Below are 21,914 nucleotides of genomic sequence, written 5' to 3' on the forward strand. Positions count from 1 at the left end.
GTCTGTCTGTGAGTCCCCAGGCCTGGGGTGGGGTGGGGGGCACAGCTCCCCTGTCTGTGAGTCCCCAGGCCTGGGGTGGGGGGCCCAGCTCCCCTGTCTGTCTGTGAGTCCCCAGGCCTGGGGTGGGGGGCCCAGCTCCCCTGCCTGTCTGTCAGTCCCCAGGCCTGGGGTGGGGGGCCCAGCTCCCCTGCCTGTCTGTCAGTCCCCAGGCCTGGGGTGGGGGGCCCAGCTCCCCTGCCTGTCTGTCAGTCCCCAGGCCTGGGGTGGGGGCCCAGCTCCCTGTCTTTCTGTGAGTCCCCAGGCCTGGGGTGGGGGGGCCCAGCTCCCCTGCCTGTCTGTCAGTCCCCAGGCCTGGGGTGGGGGGCCCAGCTCCCCTGTCTGTCTGTCAGTCCCCAGGCCTGGGGTGGGGGGCCCAGCTCCCCTGTCTGTCTGTCAGTCCCCAGGCCTGGGGGGGGGGGGCACGACTCCCCTGCCTGTCTGTGAGTCCCCAGGCCTGGGGTGGGGGTCACGACTCCCCTGCCCGTCTCTCCCGGGCCGCCCCTCCCCCAGCGGGGGCGGGCCCGGGCCCGGGCCCGGAAGCGGCGTGGCCGGCCTGGCAGCGTAGTTCCTGTGGCCGGGGAGGGGGTGACATGCAGAGCAGGCAGCGGCGGCCCCGCGAGCAGCTGGAGCCGGAGGAGCAGGGAGCCGAGGCGGCGGGGGGCCGGGCCCGGGGGGCCCCCACCATGGAGATCGAGAAGGAGTTCCACCGGCTCGACCAGGCCGCCAGCTGGGCCCTCATCTACCAGGTGAGGGGTCGGGCCGGGCCGGCTTCCCCGGCGCCGGCGGGGAGCTCTGCCGTCCCCGGGCCCCAGGTGGGGGGCGGGAGCTGCGGCCCCCTGACCCCCCCTCCGGGCCGGGGCCCCAGGTGGGGCGGGAGCTGCGGCCCCCTGACCCCCCCTCCGGGCCGGGGCCCCAGGTGGGGGGGGGCGGGAGCTGCGGCCCCCTGACCCCCCCTTCGGGCCGGGGCCCCAGGTGGGGGGGGGGGGCGGGAGCTGCGGCCCCCTGACCATCCCTGCGGCCGGGGGCCCCGGACTGCGGGGGAGGAGGGGAGCTCGGTTCCCTTCATAGCCGCTGGCTCTGGGCCCTGGTGGGGGAACTCTGCTCTCCAGCTCCGTCATTTATTTCCCCCACTACCGTCCTGCTCAGGGCTCTGTGGGGACCTCCGCCCCCTTCTCCCTCTGGGCATGTCTGCCCCCCCCCCTCCGCTCCTTTCTCAGGATCTTGTAGCGGGGAAGCTCTGCGCCCTGTGTAGGGCTCTGGGGAACGAGCTCTGCTCCCCCACCCCGTCCTGCTCGGAAGTTTCCTTCCCGTGTCATGGGTCTCTAGGGGGAGCGCTGCAATCTTCTTCCCCCGCAAGTGGCCAGCCGTTGTAGAGGGCCCTGTGGGAGGGCGGTCCGTCCCTTTTCTTCCAGGATCTTTCCAAAACCACCCTCCATATATGACTCCTGGATGACGGTCCTTAGTTCTGCCCCCTTCCCCCACCCTTGCACAGCTTTCTGCACTGGGCTGTAAGGAAACTTGTCGTCGTCCTCCCCCCCCCCCAAACCCCCCCCCATTGCAAAGCTCCGGGGGAATGGTGTGCTCCCAACCAGTCCTCTGTACAATGCCCTAAGGTGAGCTTTTCTGCCCTCTTTCATTGATATATCTCTACCACACAGCTCCCTGCAGTGGGCCCTGGAGGGGGAATTTAGTGATGCATATATTTTCCCCCACAATGCACAGAATAGAGAACTGATACCCTTATAATCCCTCCCCCTCCAGTCTCAGGGTGGATGGGGGAAGGAGTTTGTGGTACATGTTTTCTCAACCACCCTTGTACCGTCACCACCACCCCCCGCCCCACCTAAGGAGAGACAATAAATTCCCTTCTCTGCCTTTTAACCTCTTTTTAAGCCCTGAGGGGTATGAAGTCATATACTCACACACCAGCCCACTTTCCCAGTGGAGTGATGGTGGGGTGGCTGTTGCATGTATGTGGCTTTTGAATCATTTTAATAATACAAAGGCTGTAAAATTGGTTAGGTATAGATTTGTATACAATTGTGGTATCCCCAGGGTAGAGGTTATTTGTCAATAATGGTATTATATAACATATTCCCATATGCTGCAAAACGTCTGTTAGTCTATAAGGTGCCACAGGATTCTTTGCTGGTATTATATAAAATATCTTTAAATTGTTTTGTTATTATATTTACCCAGAAATATTTCAATTTCATAGTGGCAGACTTTAGAAAAAGATAGATTTGTTACTTCACTGGTAGTGTGGTGGGTTTTGAATGTGCATCATTTACATTGCCTATATTTTTAACAAGCTCCCTTGACAGTATATCCCCAAAATAAACAGGATGTGAGAGGGGATAAGGAACACTTACAGCTAGGTTCATAAACCCAAGATCCTAATATGTTGAGATCAGGTGGCATTATTATAAAGTAACAATGTTTTTGCTGTTAATATATCTTGCTGTCTAGTTTCTCTACAAAGGCGATGTTGTGTGTGACTGGGTTATCTCTTCCCAAGCCTCTTAAATTTTTTTTTTAAGCTGATGTTTTGTAAGATCTTTTAATGGGTGTTTGACAGTGTTTTAGTTCATATGCTGCCAAGTTGCTATGATCTGCAGAATGGATCAATATGTGAAATCAGGCTCCTCTGCCCATTCACTCTGAACTTCTCTCATCATAGAGTTTTACAGAAGTGGCACAATTGAGTTTGTTTCATATCCACAATATGCAGAGTGTAGAAAAATCTTTAATGGAACATTTTGAGCTGCTATGGGGCAGATGGTTGCTTCACAAAATTAGAGATGAAGAGTGAAAGATCACCCAGTTCTGGGTTTTCTGGGAAGATCTTCTACTGGTCTGAGTATTTTGCTTCCTGCAGCATTCTAAACTTGATGTCCATTGAAAGTCATTAGGTTTTTTTTAATCAGTTCTTGAAACATTTGATGTGTCATAGACCCAGTGTTCATGAAACTACTTTGACTAATGTATTACAAAGTTGGTCTAATGTTAAGGTTGTGAATTATGACAGCAGAAATACAGAAATTCAATTGTGGCTGCTGCATCACTTTTAACTTGCGTCATCAAACTGAAGTTCTTACACAATAGGAAATATAGGATTATGCTGTAACAGCCATAGTATTTGCAAGCAGTTGCTTGATTTGGGCTGTAGAAGCGGCCTTGAAAGGGATGCTCTGGATGTTCATAGCTTTTTAAGTTGAGCTCTTTTAGTTACCAGCTTGTACTGAATTTGAGTGGGCAGTGATCAGAAGAGAGAATCTGATTGCCATTTGACTTTTGTGAAATGAGTTAGTGGTGGGTCATATTCTAGTTCCTGTGCATGTGTCACTGAAGAACACTAACTGGCACCTTTTGCTGGCAGTCTCAACGGGTCCATTAAATTTAAGTATCGGGTCAGAGTAGGAGCATGTTGGCTGGGCAGCATGGGGATGTTTGTACAACAAATGTCAGTTGTATCCCTTGTGAAGGATAAATAGAGAATTCACTCTCCAGGGTTGACAGCTGTGAGGCTGTCACCCCTCACCAACACTCCAGCAATGTGTGTGGTCCACTGATCTCAGTCATTTGGGTCTTAGGTATGTGTGACAGAGTGCTAGCTGTAGCAACTGGAGACAGTGACCAGAGTGCATCTGCTGCCTTCTGTATGCTATAGCAACTTTAACCTGTTTCCATGGGAGTTACTGACACCAGGTGGTAATGGCTGGGCTAATGAGGTAATTACTTTAGTAATAGGAATTATATATATATATAATTTAAAAAAAATTGGTGGGAACAGGAAGTAAAGAGGAAGCTCAAATGGTGAGCTAGGTGGAAGAGACAAGTGGTGTGAAAGAAGAGTAACAGTGTGTGTTTGTGGCTGAGAGACCACAAAATGAGGCTAGGCAGGGGTCCTCACTAGATAGCTCAAGAAGCAGCCTGTGATATGTAGGTGCTGCAGAGACTACCATAGTTTCTGTTAGTGTTCTCTACTCTGATGTGGATGAAGGCTGGCTGTCTGCTGATTCTTTTTGCCTATCATCTGCCTTTGGTACCATTGGCCATGAGTTAGTGGGGATAGGACTGCAGACCCCAGCAGGAGCAGAAAGTGATTCTTTAGTAGCTCTCCTCCTTTCTTACTGAAGTATCCTGGAGTGTAGTCATGAGCAACGGCCCTTTTGCTGAGACAGCAGTCTTGTGGGGTTTCACGAGTTGCAATTTGTCATCCTCTCCTGTTTTAATGTCACTAAGGGGACGTTAAGGGATACTGAAACACTTTTTACTTATCCCTCTAACAGTCAGCTTTAAATTTAGTTTCCATCTCACCTGGCCAGTGTGGTTCAATAACTTGCTCTAACATAGTCTAGCGAGGTTCAATTCACCCCTGAAACACTGAGATGATACTTGGAGGCTGAGCAATGTAACTGGGAAAAAAGCAAGAACATTTCAGGTCAATTTAATACAGTTTTCTTTGTAACCTAAGTCTCTTTTTGAGGCCCAAGTTGCTTCTGGATGTCCAAATATCAACAGTAGCCATGTTTTTCTAACCTAATTTGGATGGGAGAATGCACATCTTTCTTTCACATGTGCACTTTGCTACAGTCCCTACTTTGACTGTCATGAGAATGGATTACTTCAGGGGTCGGCAACCTTTCAGAAGTGGTGTGCTGAGTCTTCATTTATTCACTCTAATTTAAGGTTTTGCGTGCCAGTAATACATTTTAACATTTTTAGACGGTCTCTTTCTATAAGTCTATAATATAACTATTGTTGTATGTAAAGTAAATAAGGTTTTTAAAATGTTTAAGAAGCTTCATTTAAAATTAAATTAAAATGCAGAGCCAACCCCCTCCACCGCACCCCGGACCAGTGACCAGGACCCAGGCAGTGTGAGTGCCACTGAAAATCAGCTCATGTGCTGCCTTTGGCACACGTGCCATAGGTTGCCTACTCCTGGATTACTTTAATGGGTTGTTAATGCAGCTTTCCTGTGTATAGCATCCTTCATGCAAAGATTGATGCATTATAGTGAGACATATATATGTAGCTTTGCCAATCAGGAGGGATACAGTTACATTTTTCCTGATATTCTTCCTCAGGTTTAACAGGTCATTTAGCCTTATCAGAAGTTTCCAGTGTCTAGGTGGTATGAAGCTAACTACTAAATGTCCAGGAGGAGGGTGTAGACCATGTCACTTCATACTGCCCTGAATGAAGCTTAACAGCAATTAACAAACAGAGTCATTGGCTCATATTCTTGGACATAGGTGCCTGACCAGGTTGCATTTAGTATAGGGGAGGGATACTGAATGCTACAAGGAGCTCAAAGCAGTAGTGGACGTGGCTAGCTTGGATCACTCTCGTTGTAGGTGGTGGGAATATCCATTTGACCACTGTCTAAGCATATGTGGTGATGAAGCTAAGTGGGAATCTGTCATCTTCTGCAGGATCAGGAGATCTTTGGTCACTGGTGACTACTAAACTCAGGCATCTTTTTAGTGGGATAGGAGGGGGCTACGCTCAGCTGAGAGAATATAACCATTGTGAAAGAACAAAAATAAACCACAAGAAGACAATCTTTCTGAAATGAAGTACTTCGATATTGTGTGTACATTACAAAACATGATGAGAAATCGGCCCAACGTTGAGTACTTAGTGGAGCTACTTTGGTTCACCATAAATGATTGCTCAAAAATGGGAAAACATTTGTAAAACACTCAATTTTTCTTGACCAAAAAATCCTCTCAACACTTTAGCCAGCTCTGTTTGCCACAAAAACTGTAGAGCATGGGATGTTTTGTCTTTGGCATCCTTCCAAGGAAAAGGGCCCGATCTCATTCTATCCTATGCCAGTGTCATAAGAAAAACTCTTGCTTAGAAAATACTTGAATAAAGTGAGAAGCCATTCTAGACCAATTACAGTGATGTAAGTATGCCTTGCACTGTGCATATAAATAGGGTCCTCTACGTGAAAAACAGCAAGTTCAAGAAAGAGCTAGGGACAAGGGTAGACAGTAAATTTAAATATGAGCTTTGCAAAGGTATGCATTTAGAAAATAAGTGGTGTAGGGGTGGGTGAATGACATGTTTAGTACATAAATATCTTCAAAAGGATCACTAGGAATGAAGAGAATTCACCCTCTGAAGATATCCCAACAAGGAGCAAAAGCCTGAAGCTAAGCAAAGTTTAGGTTTGCCGTTGAGGGAGGGAGTATGGTGTGTAAAGGGGACACTCAGCCATGACAGTAAGTGGATAGTGAAACATCACAGTTCTCCAAGAAAATAGACAAGATAAGATTTTAGTGAGATTGCTGCAAGGAGTAGTCCATCAAAATGCAGGGTGACTTTTTGTAGGCCCCAGTAGCTGATAGAGCTATATATGTCTAAGGAAATGCTCAAATATTGGCAGGTGTGCCCACTACAACAGAAATGTTACTCCCACTAAAATAAATAGATAATAAAGAAGCAAAAAGCCTGATGTCTTTCCATTGCAGTTCGCTTTTAAAAGGGGCGCCATCTGCTTGAAATCTAACAAATAAAAAAAAGAGTTAAAATTAGTTTCAGGTACTAATCTGCCCCTGAATCCCTATGCTACTTTTTATGGTTTTACAGTCACACTTCCATGATTTCTTACTTTCTCCCTTTGTTGTAAGAGACTGGTTATAAGGGGGAAACAGTGAAATTGACTACACACAACCTGCTGTCAAATGCAGAAAGAAATATTTTCATTAATCCTTCAATAATAGGAATCCTAGGTGTTACTTGGATCCGTGGTAAATCCAAAGTTTTTGGACAGATTACTTTCTTAATTGACAGTGTACCTTTTAAAATATGCTGCTTAGGCTTTAATACCTTTAACTTACCTAGTTTTAAGGCCCGTAGGCAACTAAACTGAAGTTTGTAACTTAAATAAAAGGTTTCATTTTCCATCTTAAGACCGAGCTTGCACATGAAACTAACATGAATTATAAATCAAAGTTGTCTTGTCCCAGAGGTTGGGTGCAACTGGGGGCTTCTAGTCCTTGGCACTTAAGTTGAGAAACTGTTGCTTCTTTCTAGGTGGCTACTCTAAGTGGGAGTGTCAATTCTGACTTTTTTGTATGAATGTTGATTTAGTGTATAATAGTGGATATGATTTGGAATAGTAATTGCAATCCAGTATCTGAATTTACAAGTTGTTACTGTCCAAGTGTTGCAAAATGCTTTGATATGTTGGACTCCATATAAATCAAACCAGGCGTGGGTATTTGTAATGGACTGGACGACCGGGGATGATCATTCGATAATTGTCCTGTTCTGTTGTTCTCTCTGAAGCATCTGGCACTGGCTGCTGTCAAAAGACCAGATACTAGGCTAGATGGACTGTTGGTCTGACCTAGTATGGCCGTTCTTACGTACAAGTAAAATGTTGTTTTCATGGTGGGTTGAGAGCATGGCCCAGAGGGGGGCACAGGGTTGAAAGTTGGGAAACCTGAGTTCTGGCATCAATTTGGCAAGTAAATTAACAGCCGTACCTCCTGTTTTTTCCACTTGTAAAATGGAATTATACTCAGTAACTAGATATCCATGGTAAAACTGATTTATAAAGCACCTATGTTTTGACACCTAATTACTGTAGTGTGCGAAGGAAAGAGACAACTTTTCAGTAAGATCTTGATCCTGCTCCCATTGAAGTCAGTGGGAGTTTGGCTATGGATTTCAATGGGAACAGAACTGTACCCTAAGTTTGCCAAGAAAACATGAAAATTTACTACGCATACCAGAAAAATACTAGCAAGACAATAATAATGCCATAGGCCCAATCTGCAAGTGAGTGGCATATCAGGTATTTATAAATAGTAATCATGAGCCTTAACACCATTCTGTTGTAATGCTGAGCTGCTATAATAGTGGAAGTTATACATCATACAGGGATTTTCTCCTTTGACTGTTATCTCTTGCTTTACAACTGTGTTTTCTTCTCTCAGAACAGAGGCCTTTTTGTCTGTCAGAGGAATAGCTTTTCTGTACTGTGAAAGTGTTTGAGAATGTGGACTGAGTAGGAGGCTACATCTCATTAAAACTGAGACTGATAAACATTGGCACATGAATGTTATTTTTAAAAGCATTTTTGAAAAATAATTTGAATGGCTAGTTTAAATGTCCCTGTGTTTGTTTTAATACCAATGTTTTACTTTATGTTGCTAATTTTAAAAGGACTATTTCTTGGTATATTAATTCACAGGAAAGAGATTACTGTAAACTGACACTTATAAAAAAGCAAACATGTATGGGGATTGTCCAAAGACTTTTGGTGTATCTAAACATTTTAAATGTGCATATTTATATAATTATAAATGTAAAACTTCATTATTTTCAAAATAAAATTGTTAGCACATGTTCGTGTAATAGTTGTTGAGAATTGCAGTGTACTAACACCTGTCACTTATGGGAAAGCAGATGCTCAGCGATTACCCTAAATGTTTGCAGTTCTTAGGGAAAAAATCACCAGGATTGGAAGATAAAACCAGTTCTCTCATCTGTAAGTGAAGATTGAGAAGAAATTCAGGAAAAAAATCCCAGTTTAATTTAAAAAAACAAACAAACAAAAAACTAACCTGATGAAATTTAACTTGACCACTGTCGCCCTTGATTAGTTTGTCATGTGTACACAAGTGTCTGTTTGTTAAGTTCTGTGCTTCACTTCAAGTTCAAGGACTGTTTGTATGATTGTGGTTTAATAAGGAAAAAGTACCCAGTTCTTTGACAGCTGGGGAAGATGAAAAATAATATCCTTTCTGCTCTCTTCTGTAGGTGTAGAGGGATGTCCAAGAGTTACTGAAAAGCCTTTCTGCAAGAAGTCTGAAACAATCTTTGTGCAAGGCAAGCTCTGAAAATATTGGTTTCAGTGGAACTAGATGACCACTTTTAAAGTGGCTTAATGTACTTATTCTTGTCATTGGCAGGTGTAACAGTTTTTACACATTCCATGACATTAGTCTTAGCTAAGAACACATTCTCTCTCAACCACAGCATTCTACATGAACTATGAAATCTTAAACTGCAAGGGTTAAATTTGTGAGAGACGAGGAACAGGCCTTTCATGATGGCTGGCCCAACACGGTGGATCTCCCTTCTGGAGTGTGATCAGAGATCTTGCCACTTTAAATTTCACTTTTCTCTAGGGCTGTTGATTGATCACAGTTAACTCACGCGATTAATTCAAAATTAATCGAGGCTAAAAAAAAATTAGTCACGATTAATTGTACTGTTAAACAATAGAAAACCAATTGAAATGTATTAAATATTTTTTGATTTTTTTTCTACATTTTCAAATATATTGATTTTAATTACAACACAGAATACAAAGTGTACAGTGCTCACTTTATAACAAATATTTGCACTGTAAAAATAAAAGAAATAGTATTTTTCAATTCACCTCATACAAATACCATAATGCAATTTCTTTATTGTGAAAGTGCAACTTAAAAATGTAGATTTCTTTTTGTTTTGTTACATAACTGCATTCAAAAACAAAACGGTGTAAAACTTTAGAGCCTACAGGTCCACTCAGTCCTACCTCTTGTTCAGCCAATCAGTCAGACAAGCAAGTTTGTTAACATTTACGGGAGATAAGGCTGCTGGCTTCTTACTTGTAATGTCATCTGAAAGTGAGAACAGGCATTGGCATGGCACTTTTGTAGCTGGCATTCCAAGGTATTTAAGTGCCAGATATGCTAAACATTCATATGCCCCTTCATGCTTTGACCACCATTACAGAGGACTTGCTTTCATGCTGATGACGCTCGTAAAATAATAATAATAATGCATTAATTAAATTTTGACTGAACTCCTTAGGGGAGACTAGTATGTCTCCTGCTCTGTTTTACCCACTTTCTGCCATATATTTCATGTTGAAGGAATCTCAGATGATGACCCAGCACATGTTCCAATGTGGAAACTACAGTACCCAAACCACCAATAAAAGAAAACCGACCTTTTGTTGTTGGCAGCTGACTTAGATGATGGAAGTGAACATGCGTCAGTCAGTCTGCACTGCTTTGGAGCAGCAAAATAGTTACGTTCATCTACTTTTTTAATTACTAAATGTGAAACAACTAAAATTCTGCTTGACGTGCCACTTTGAGGTATAGTTTTGTAGGTAGAGCATGAGATGAAGTATCTCTGACTTTGATAAAACATAATTTTAGACTTCTATACCATGCTTAATTTTAAATCAGTGACATTACCATGCTTACTTGTGTATTCTTTTCTTAAAGTATTTTAATTTTCCCTTCTCTCTCTCTCACTCACTCACTCCCACCCACCAAAGCTACACAAAGTCAGTCAGGCATAGATAATAGAACTTTGCAGCAAAGTTGAACTTGACCGAAATCCAAACATAGTAAGTAATATAGATAGGAGAGCAGACTGTGCATAAAGTAGTTATGTAGGGGAAAAAGCTAACCACGGAACTAGTTTGTATGCCATTTACTATTTTCAGTCTTTGCTATTGAACTTCATAATGTATAGTGGCTGAAAACACAGAGAAGTAAGATTTCATAAAATGCACACAGCAAATGAAAACTAATAAATAGCTAACTTGCTCAGTGGTGAAGGATTCCACACCATAATGAACTACCTAGTTACTCTGATTTTAAAAAGAGAAATCAGAGATTCAAAAATTTTGAGGGCTAGGATAGCCTCACAGTCTTCTCTTTTGAGTGATTTGGCATCTAAAGATCTTTGAGTCTGCTAAAATTAATTTTGACAGATGAGAGTTTGGCAATCTGTTCTTTGTCACATTTAAAATAAGAAGCGCAGAAAGCATTCTGATGGACACATTTTCAACTAACTGGACTGTGTAGTAAGATCAATATAGATTAATATATTGTCCAATAAATCACAGGAGTATTTGGTTTTCTAAACTATGGAAGATACTTCATGAAAACTAAATTATAAAGCAGTATTGGTAAGATTAACCTAATGCTAAGAAATGGGATCATAGAATTGGATGCAGTGGACTTTGAGCATATGCCAGGAAAGCAGGGAAATTCAAGAATATGAGAGCTAACTTAAAAGAAGGTTCTTTGTACAGGCATGACAGATCTTACCATGTTGAGGAGGAGAATGGGAGAAGATAGTGAAAGATCTTGCAATACGCTGTCCAAACAGAACTTTCAGAAGTTTTTAAATGAAAGGCCTTTTTGTTTTAACTTTGGGGAAGTTAGTTCCATCTTCCACCTCATACAAGCTGATGTGCTAAAATATCAAATGTTGACCAAATTATTTCCATGGGTTATTATTGCCCTTCCACTCATGAGTAGTGTGGTGGTAAAGGGCATCAGAGTTTGTGGAAAAGTTAACAGAACCTCTGAGCTGGCTGTGATTGATCACTTTTTTTAATATCTGAAAAAAAGAATGGATTCTAACTCTCAAAAAATAGTGCCATGACACATTGTCATTGCTCCTGACTGTTCTGTGTCTCACATGGAGATTCATCTGAGTACATTTCCACCTTAACCAGTTGCTTATGGCCTCTTCACCAACTACCTATTATCTGTTCCTATCCACTCAGTTATGGTAAACCAAATGCTGTCTTAACCTTTTAAGAGTAGTCTTTTGAAATTACTGGTTTAAGGTACATTTATGTGCAGTTTCCAAAGAGTTAATCCTTTGAATGGAAAAACTGTGAGATACATGTTCTTAAATGTAGCTGGACAGACTTACTTTGGGGACGGAGAGGAGAAATGGGTTAAGAGATGGATGTAATGAAAACTTAACCTGGTTTAGAGGTACCTATTGTGGCTTTATCTGGGTAAGTACTGTTAATAATATGTCAGTATTTACATTAATGAAGCTTATTTCAGCGACTGTCATGCTTGCAGACTAAGGCTGTATTCCTCCTCTCTGGAACATTTGGGCATTATCTTGTCTCTTCATGGTTGCTTCCTGCTTTAATAGGAGAGCCAGGCAGTAAGGTAGCTCTTTGTTTTCTTTTTTTTCCCATTTCCATTTTTCCTTCAAGAGATAGTGCTATGGAAAACAGTAAGCAGCATGCTCTGCGCAGCAACTGTCTCCTCCCTTCCATAGCAGTATCTCTGTTTTCCTTCTGTGCATACAAGTGCTACTCCCACCATCTGAAGCTATAGCTGACTCAGCTGTTGGTTCTGGTGAATGCATTGCACACACAAACGATGAGATGCAAGAAGAAAGGCACCTTCACTACAAGAGGGTAAAAAGTTAAGTGAGGGTTAAGGTCCCACCTCAGGATATTTGGTCCTAGGCATCAGTGATTTAACCAGGGTTGAGTGTGTAGCTCAAAGTTTTTCCTCTGTTATGTAAGAAATTTGAATCCTCTTAAAAAATTGTGAAAGTTGGAGGCAAATTCTGCCCTTGGTTTCACCACATAACCCCAATAATGTTAGTGGAGCTGCACAGGTACAATTAAGGGCAGAAAGAAAACTGTCAAATGTCTGGGAAACAGAAAATGTATCGTTTTTTACTACCTCGTTGGATTCACTTATTTTTAAAGCACAGTTTTGATGGTTAGGTTGATTAGGTTAAAATGAATGTTCTTCTGACCTTGATCTTTCAGATGCTTTCCTTGCCTTTCCAGCTCAGAACTTCACGTTTCCACTGAGGTGCTTAGTTTAGCGAATGTGTCTCGGCATTAACTAAAAGCTGTTCTGTTCATCAGATTCTTTGTGGAACAGGAGCAAGTGGTGGACATACAGAGTAATGTTCTCATACCTCTTCTTTTTTTTTTTTCCTTGTACACATTTCAATAAAAATTACTTGTTTATATCATCCTGTAATTCCACAGTAACAGGTTCCAGTATTATACACAGTGTGACCTTTAAGTGTGATCACAAGGAAAATAGATAAGATCTATTTTTAAAATGAATCTTTTGACTAAGATTCTACTTCCTTTTGCTGGCAAGAAAAATAACCCATGTTGGTTCAGATGATCTCAATTCCACTATTACACGAGGCCTGTTTTTTCCACTGCCCTACACAGCGTACAGTCATTTACACCTGTGTAAAGTTGGTGTGAAATGGGTATAAATTGCTACTATTCTGACTGGTCGCATTTTACACCCACTTCTGGCAGGTGTAAGTGATTGTACAAGGTGCAGGCCAGTGGAGGGAAAAATAAGCTTATGGCCTTTGACGCAAAAACACTAGATTAACTGGGATAGCAAGAGGATGAAGTTGGGAGAGGGATGGGAGTTGGAGGGAGACTTGTACAAATACTAAATTGCATCTTAAACATAAAAACTACATGCATAACATGGGCACTTTTTTCCATTAAAAAAGCTCCTCAAAATGGAGGAAATATTACAACTGACCAATACAAATGTAGTTCAGTGACTGCTACACTAGTCTAGAAGTTCTCCATAAACTATCCTTGTTCTCCTCCTTTACACAGCTGACTGAACCACAGAGCTAAACTGTGCTAAACTTTTTGCTAAACTTTTGATAAAGGGAAGTTTTCCACAGAAGCTGCAATTTGCCTACTTGCATGTGTCAGATAGTGGTGATGATAGCATGCCAGGGTCACAAGAAGTAGAGAAGAGCTTGATTGAAAACTGTGCTAGTTAAATCAGCAATATTGATCTTCTCCAGAAGCATCACAGAAGTGCAGCGCAAGGCTTCTCCTATTGATACTGTTTCATACGGAACAAAAAACTTCAAGCATAGTAAGCATCTGAAGGATAACATCTGCTGTGATCCAGCAGCTGCACCCTCTGATTCAAGTGGTCTGCCAGTATTACTCAACTGCTGAGTCCCCATCTTTGTCAATGAGTGTCAAGAGGACTAGTCGGAACAAAGAGGTGGTGGTTTCCAGCCAGTAGTATAAAGAAAAGAGTTTGCCTATGACAGTGGTTGCCCTTAGTCATCATGTGCTCTAGTAGAGCAGTTATTGTAGACTCTGCAACCATGAACGCAGATGCTAAAAGCTAAGTCATAGAAATGTGGTATGTATACTGTATAAGAGTGCGAATGTGTCTTCTCAGTTCGTGCCTAGTTTCTTGAGGTGGCATGCTGAGGCAGAAAGGGGGTGGAGGTAGCAGTGGCTCCAGGGATTGGGGAAGGAGAGGGCTCATCAAATGCTTCTTCCCACAACAGAAATGATTATAGTCTGAAGCCCCAAACCAATAAAACTAATGCTGCCGCAGATGAGATCAACACAACCGTCAGAGCTGGCATGCCACTCATAAGAGTGGCAAGGCCCCTTGTGAGAGCCATCTCAGCTTTTGAACTTGCTGCCTCGTCCCTGGTCTGATGTAATCCTAGATTATCAACTTTAAGGGAATGTTGCAAGTCCCATATGTTTTCCTTGGATATGGAGGATTTGGAATATTTTGGGAGATTAAGATTTTAAATGTTTTCTGATGGTAGGTTATAGAATCATAGAATATTAGGATTGGAAGAGACCTCAGGAGGTCATCTAGTCCAATCCCCTGCTCAAAGCAGGACTAACTCCAACTAAATCATCCCAGCCAGGGCTTTGTCAAGCCAGGCCTTAAAAACCTCTAAGGATGGAGATTCCACCACCTCCCTAGGTAACCCATTCCAGTGCTTCACCGCCCTCTTATTGAAATAGTGTTTCCTAATATCCAACCTAGACTTCCCCCCCTGCAACTTGAGACCATTGCTTCTTGTTCTGTCATCTGCCACCACTGAGAACAGCCTAGCTCCATCCTCTTTGGAACCTCCCTTCAGGTAGTTGAATGCTGCTATCAAATTCCTCTTCTCTCTTCTCTTCTGCAGACTAAATTACCCCAGTTCCCTCAGCCTCTCCTTGTAAGTCATGTGCCCCAGCCTCCTAATAATTTTCGTTGCCCTCCGCTGGACTATCTCCAATTTGTCCACATCCCTTCTGTAGTGGGGGGACCAAAACTGGACACAATACTCCAGGTGTGGTTTCACCAGTGCTGAATAGAGGGGAGTAATCACTTCCCTCGATCTGCTGGCAACGTTCCTACTAATACAGCCCAGTATGCTGTTGGCCTTTTTGGCAACAAGGGCACACTGCTAACTCATATCCAGCTTCTCAGCCACTGTAATCCCCAGGTCCTTTTCTGCAGAACTGCTGCTTAGCCAGTCGGTCCCCAGCCTGTAGCGTTGCATGGGATTCTTTCTTCCTAAATCCAGGGCTCTGCACTTCTCCTTGTTGAACCTCATCAGATTATGTTGGCTTATTATTGTAGAAAGTGTTATTACATGAGTAGTCTAGTATTTTTATAATTGTATTTTGAAAGTGTGTCAAGAAGGTTGCAGAGCAAAGGAAAATCTTTTTATGGAATGAGTGTATTTAATCAAAAAATACCTGAGCTTCCTAGATGCAAAGCATTACACCTATGTTATATTGTATCATTTATGGACCAGAGACCCATTATGTTGTGCTCTGTACAGAGGCAGAAAAAGATGGTCTCTTCCAGGATTAAACCAGACTCAACAGGAAAGCTAGTTGCTTAGTTTTTTCTACTGCATCTGTTATGTTCTGGACTATGCAAAGGTGAGTCACTTGTGCTGCTTGCAGAGGCTTATATGCCATTGTTGTGATGGCTTCAATAGCAGTAAATAAGATAATACTGCTACTTAGATTAGTGGTGCTTCCAGCAATAGTTATCCAAAAAAACCAAACAATTCCAAATTTTCTCAGGTGTCACTATACCTGTGCGGTGTGAACTCCAGAATTTTAAGGTCTTTTGCCCGTCCTGTAAGGGCTCTTAATTGTAAAACCTTCTCTACAGAGTGTGCATTCTTCATATTAGAGCCTATATATATAAAATATAAAAAATTCCTGTGCTTTTGGTTCTCTGGGCTTTGAATCTGCCATTAAATACACAGTGCTTCCATCCCCACTTCTAGCAAAATATGCTACTGCGCTTATGTGCAAGCTTAGTAGTTAGTCATCCACAGTCACTGTTGTGTGCCCGGTGGTCTTTAATTTAATGTCTAAGCATTTTTTTTGCCTATATTTTTACCCTTTTGTTTTTGTTTGCATTCTTAAGTAAGATGTTTCTGGAGGTGGATGTACTGCATACTTTTTATTCAGTGAGCTTCTTTAAATACTAGCACTGCTAACGGGGGTTTGAAGTAATCTTGCTTAAACATGCTTTATAATTTGGGAGCTGATATCGGCCAATGCTGACAGGAAGTGGAATTTTATGAGCAAGAGACTAGTCAAGTTGCAGGGTGTGGTGGAATCGGCATGGCAGTGTGGTCGGGACTGTAAAAGAGTATAGGGAAGTAATAGGAGTTGTATGTTTCCAAAGAGAGTTCCCTAAATATAGAGATGCAAGTCCTTGCTAGTCATTTGGCTTTGCAGAGCGGTGTTCCTTGGTAAATTGCTTTAGACACAATACTAATAGATCATGAAATGAGAAAGTGTTTATCCTATCTCTCCTGTGTAACTTGCTTTCAACTCACAAATCTGAATTATTAGCATGAAGAAAACTACTAAAAAAATCCCATGCATGCTTGGCTTATCTGGCCCTGTTTTTGTCTTTAACATACTGGAGTGTTACAATGGTGCCCTAATTTAGTAGCGTGTCTGTGAAAGACTGTTCTTGGCATCAGGACATCCCTATTTAGCACTGGAGTCTTTCTTTCAATCCAGGCTGCTTCCACTCTTCAGGTGAAAGAAATGCATAAGGCCCAGTTCTCTCTTGGGGTATGTCTGCATTGCCAAAAAGTGTGTTCTTAGCTTGTGTTAGCTAACTCAGGTTAAAATAGCAGTGAGGATAAGACAACTCATCTTTTAACTCAAGTTAGCAGCTTGAGACAGAGCCTAAAGGGGATCCTGGGTTTAGCAGCTCCAGTTCAATCAGAGTTAAATGCTCAGTTTCCTTGTCTTCACTGCTATTTTAACCTGGGTTAGCTAATCTGAATTAACACACTTTCTTAGCAATGTAGACATACTCCTACATGAACAGGGGCTGTTTGTATATAAGATATGAATATGGTGCCATCACCATAGCAGGTGTACCTTTGCCTTATTCTTGCTATGGTTTCTGTATGCTAATTGTTGTTTTGTAAATTACAGAAATAATGCTAAATTAAATGTAGAATAATGGGCAAGAATATGGCCTGTTTTCATTATCCTTTGTGAGTTAGCTGGTTTTGTCTTTCTACAGAAACTTCTTAAACTGCTTGTCTGTCATAGATGGAGCAAGGTATTCAGAGCCTACTGTTAATCTCATACAGAACTGGAATTTATATTTAATTTTCAGTCATGATCAAATTCCTTCAAATTGTCTTTGTTCCATAAACATACTTTCTTGGTGCATGGTTAGCAAACACTAATTTTCACAAACTGAGACATTTTTTTCCGTTGCATAATAGAAGCCTGATCTCTGTAGCAAAAAAGCATAGAATTTTAGCATAAAGAAATTAAGAACTTAAATTTATATTGTATTTAGAAGCATATAAGAGAAGCTAGTTCTCTTCTGTCAGATGCATGTGTGTCTAGAACTTCACTCAACTAGGCTTATGTGAACTGTGGTGCTTATCTCCATTTATAGGATTCAGTGGTTACGTTTTTGTTTCTCCAAGAAAAGTATTGATTTTTCTTAGAACAGAGTTTACAACACTCTAAATATTCATCAAGTGCACACAATTTAAGTTTATCTGTTATAATATTCTAAACGAAAGCCTTAATCTAATACAAAATTTCTGGATGTTGTTACATAAAAGTATACAGGCACAAATGGGAAAATGGGAGTAACCCAATCCCGCAGTCCTTTTTATTCCCAGGAGGATTTAGTGTGAACTCCACAAGTGATTTGGTAACAAGGAAGAGGGCACCATTCAATAACTTGAAATCTGCCTACAACAAGCACTTAAGTTTGATTTCTAAATTTGCATATTTAACTAATAATTGCATGCCCATGTTTCTCCATATTTTTCACGATCAGCAGAAATATGCTACAAAATAGATTGACAAACAAATTTAACTGTCCATGCCATTTTGTAGTGTAATGGTTTCTTAACACACACACACACACCTTTTGATCTTTAAGATCAGTCAATAAATGAGTGATAAAGCTAGATTAAAAATAAATACTTGGAGTTTATTGGTTAGCTGTTACCTAAATAAAAACTACCTGAAAACTGCAAGTTCAGATCTTGGGAACGTAATGAAAAACTGCTAGTGAAAGTGTGCATCTTTGTGTCTGTTGTGATAGCAAAGGTGAGGTATTGCATGTGCATGAACAAAATGCATGTGTAATCCTGGTAATTGTGCATTCACTCCGTTTTTAAAATGTGGATTTGAATATCCTAATAATACTATGATTTTTTTTACTAACAGTGTGACAATACCTCTGTCTCTACAGATAGGGCCTACCTCCGCTGTTTACTATTGGACATTGGCTGAGGGTTAAGTTTGCAGTATAGCACTCTTACCCCATAGATTGTAAAACACTAAAATACCACAGAATTTCAACCAGAAGAAATGAACTGTGTAAAAAAGGGAAATCCTCTTGCATGATGGAGTATAATGTTGTTCATCTGATATTCAGAAACACTTCACTAGTGTGGTGTTTTTTGAGGCTTTGTTTTTTTTTTTTTTTTAAAGTCTTTAAAGCAAATCTGTAGAAACTTGAATTATCTGCACCTCTTTTAGGTAAGATAACTAATAGACCAATGTATGGTGCAAAAGTCTTGAACTGTAAAGTCTACATCTTACTTTAATGTGTTCACAGCTTCCAATTTAAAAGTTTGTGACTCCCTTTCCTGTATATTTTTAATACTGTCTCTATAATATCTCGTAGTTTTAGATACTTGATTTTTATGCAAGAGGAAAGAAAATTGGAATTCTCGACTATATGGTGTGTTCTGTAGTGGTGTTCCAAGTGTGAAAATAGTACTGATGTTACTAGCATTGATATGTTCATAAAGTATTAGGTGTGCTATACCTAGTACTGACAGGATTTTTATTCTGTTAATATTAGGAGTTGTGCAAATCTATTAAACTTAAATGGCTTATTTTATTCTTCAAAGTAGGGGTCCCCAATGCGGGCGCCAGACGAGAATTCGGCAGCATTTCAGCAGATGCCCCACTGCCACCACGGTCCTTCATCTGGCGCCCACCAGACGAAAAGGTTGGGGACCACTGCTTCAAAGACTGTATTGCTAGCCTAGTCAATTCAGGATTAAAGTTATGAGAATAGTTACATTTGCATGTGCTTAAGCAATAAGTGTAAAGATTCTCATCCTTCAACCTCTGACTTCAGTTGTGTAGTATTTCAGAGTATTGAGTGGTCAGTCTGAGTGAAAAATTTAACAAGTCCATAGTCTTTTATGCCACAAGCATTCACTAGACCCTAATATTTGTTGTTTTCAAGAGTTTAACACAGATTTTATTGGTGGGTTTTATTTTTTTATATTTTATTCACCCAGAAAGGCTAAGATAAGAGTATAGCAGTTTGTATTGGTTATTTTCTCTCCCCTCCCACCTGCCCTGTTTGTAACACCCTAATAAAATGAACTGATGTAGTACATTTAAACTAAAGGAAAACTGTTCTTAGGATGCCAGATGGCTCAACAGTGTGATAGCACTTTTTTTTTTACATTGAGTAGCCTTCATCAAGTGATTAATAATGCACCATTTCTCTTGGGTTGTCTTATTTTGCAAAAAGAACGGTTGGTAATAAAAGATGAATCTAGTACATGTGGAACTACCAATATTTCCATTTTCATACTCATTCTTAAGAATTTAGGATGGGATTTTCAAATGCTCAGCGTTGGTCTAACGCTGCTTCCACTGAAACCAATGGATGTTTTGCTATTGACTTCAATGGAAAGAGAGTTAAGTCAACACAAAGCACTTTTGAAAATAACACCCTTCGGGTATTGGCATCTGCAAGAGCTTACTGGGCAGAAACTTGGGACAGATGGTCCAGATGCAATATTTATATTTGGAGTTTGGCGAAAAAGAATATAATTTGGTTTCTCATGCAGTACCATGAACCTCCAAATAACTTATTTTCTTTATAGAAATGTAGAGAGAGATTGCAGAAAGTCTTGCTGCAAATCCTAGATGGTTTTGCAATGGAAAGTGTGCTCATGTCCATCAATTTCATAATTTAGCTGCTATATATGTATAGTAGCTAACTCTTCTGTGCACATTACTGAAATTTTGCACTTTCATGTCAAACCAGAGGTCTACACCAGAAATATATGTTCTTAAGCAAATAGCTATGAATCAGAACTCTTTCCTTTCAAGACAGGCTCTTCTGAAAGTGCCAGAAAGAAAAGATTGACTTTCACATTCTTATTTGACAATGTAGCCTTTGTAAATGAAACACTTTAGAAAAAATAGTGGTCAATCTCTTAAAGTCCAAGTACCCTGTGGCATTTTACATAACAGTACCATACTGTGTGAACTTAGTAATATAATAGATTTTTAAGAGCTTATGAGAGGGAAGTAACCTTTTGGAGCTCTTACAGTATGAAAACCAATGAGAGGCTACCGTGAATAAACTAGGAACTCTAAAATTGCTATTCTAAGCTAGTTTAGAATGTCCTTAGTTCTCAGCAGTACCCACACAATTACCTTTTAAAACTGATGTAAATGTATAACTGTAGGATTTATCACTGTGGGAGAAATAGACAAGTTTGAGGTCAGCAAGCTTGTTACTTATCAGTCCAAAACAGTGCACTCACAAATCAAAACACTTATGTGGCCATGGTGACTGAAAATGTCTGATTTACGCAAGATGAAAATGAAAGTTTCTTGAGGAAAAGTACTTGTATAACAAAACTAATTCACTATGCTTACAGAAAGGTATTTTGAAAGATGTGCTGTAGTCAGTAAGAAACTGATTACAATTCACTACAGAACCAGGTTTTTAAATCCACTAGGGTGGATTTAAAAAAAAAAAAAAGAGCTGAGATTCTTCTGTAAGTGCATGACTTCAGGAGTTAGAGCTTTTAGAAAAAAATACTGCATATCACAAGTTGGCAGCAGTGGAAGATTGGAGAATATTTTATATTTTGGAACTAATGTTCAAATAACCATTGTGCAAACTAAAATTTTGTGCAGGACACAATTGTAATATAAACAGCATATTTGTCAGAGTAAGTGTTGCTAAAGAATTTTCCAGATAGTAGTAGGTTTTATAAAAGCTACTGTTCCCTTCATTCATGACCTTGACATCATTCTACTATAGACTATTGCCAAGACTATAACAGGCTTCAAAAAAGAACTACCGGTAGATAAGTTCATGGATGACAGGTCCATCAATAGCTATTAGCCAGGATGGGCAACGATGGTGTCCCTAGCCTCTGTTTGCCAGAAGCTGGGAATGGGCGACGGGATGGATCACTTGATTACATGCTCTTTTCATTCCATCTGAAGCACCTGGCATTGGCCACTGTCAGAAGACAGGATCCTGGGCTAGATGGACCTTTGGTCTGACCCAGTATGGCTGTTCTTGTGTTCTTACTCAGTTTCCATGTCAGCATTTAAAATACTTCATTTCATAAATTGCACAGAGTGCCAGCAGTAGCAAAAAATTTGTGGATTCAGCGGTCAGTTTTGCAGAGAATAATAAAGAACAAGCGAAGTCCAAACCACAAAGGTGTGATTCCTCACTTGATGATTTTGCATATATTCAGCAACAGTGGCAAATGATCAGAGAAGAATCTCATGTTACATGGTCAGTTTAGACTCCAAACTCTGTGGAGCAGGGACCATACCTTTGCTCCGTCAATGGCTCATATGCATCTGGTGGTATGCACAAATGTTGGAAAGACGTCTAGAGTAGACACTGTATCATACTCATTACCATAGTGTGAGTGCCTTTATAAACTTGTATTGCTTCAACAGGTTGTTTTAAATGTATTTTTAGCACCCCCCCCCTCCTTTCCTTACGCTGAATGTT

The 21,914-nt window shown here is 41.0% G+C and overlaps 1 protein-coding gene across 2 annotated transcripts in view; it reads left to right on the forward strand.

Moving 5' to 3' along the window:
• The first annotated feature begins 629 nt into the window (after positions 1–629).
• PTPN1 (protein tyrosine phosphatase non-receptor type 1) overlaps positions 630–21,914 on the forward strand; it is a 59,333-nt gene continuing 38,048 nt past the window's right edge. The window contains exon 1 of one of the 2 annotated variants that reach the window (XM_039498888.1): positions 630–785. In XM_039498888.1, the coding sequence (XP_039354822.1) occupies positions 630–785 (156 nt within the window). The remainder of the gene's footprint in view (positions 786–21,914) is intronic. The other variant, XM_039498889.1, reaches the window with a different exon arrangement.

The sequence above is a fragment of the Mauremys reevesii genome, linkage group 13 (assembly GCF_016161935.1).
Source record: "Mauremys reevesii isolate NIE-2019 linkage group 13, ASM1616193v1, whole genome shotgun sequence".
NCBI classification, from domain to species: domain Eukaryota; kingdom Metazoa; phylum Chordata; order Testudines; family Geoemydidae; genus Mauremys; species Mauremys reevesii.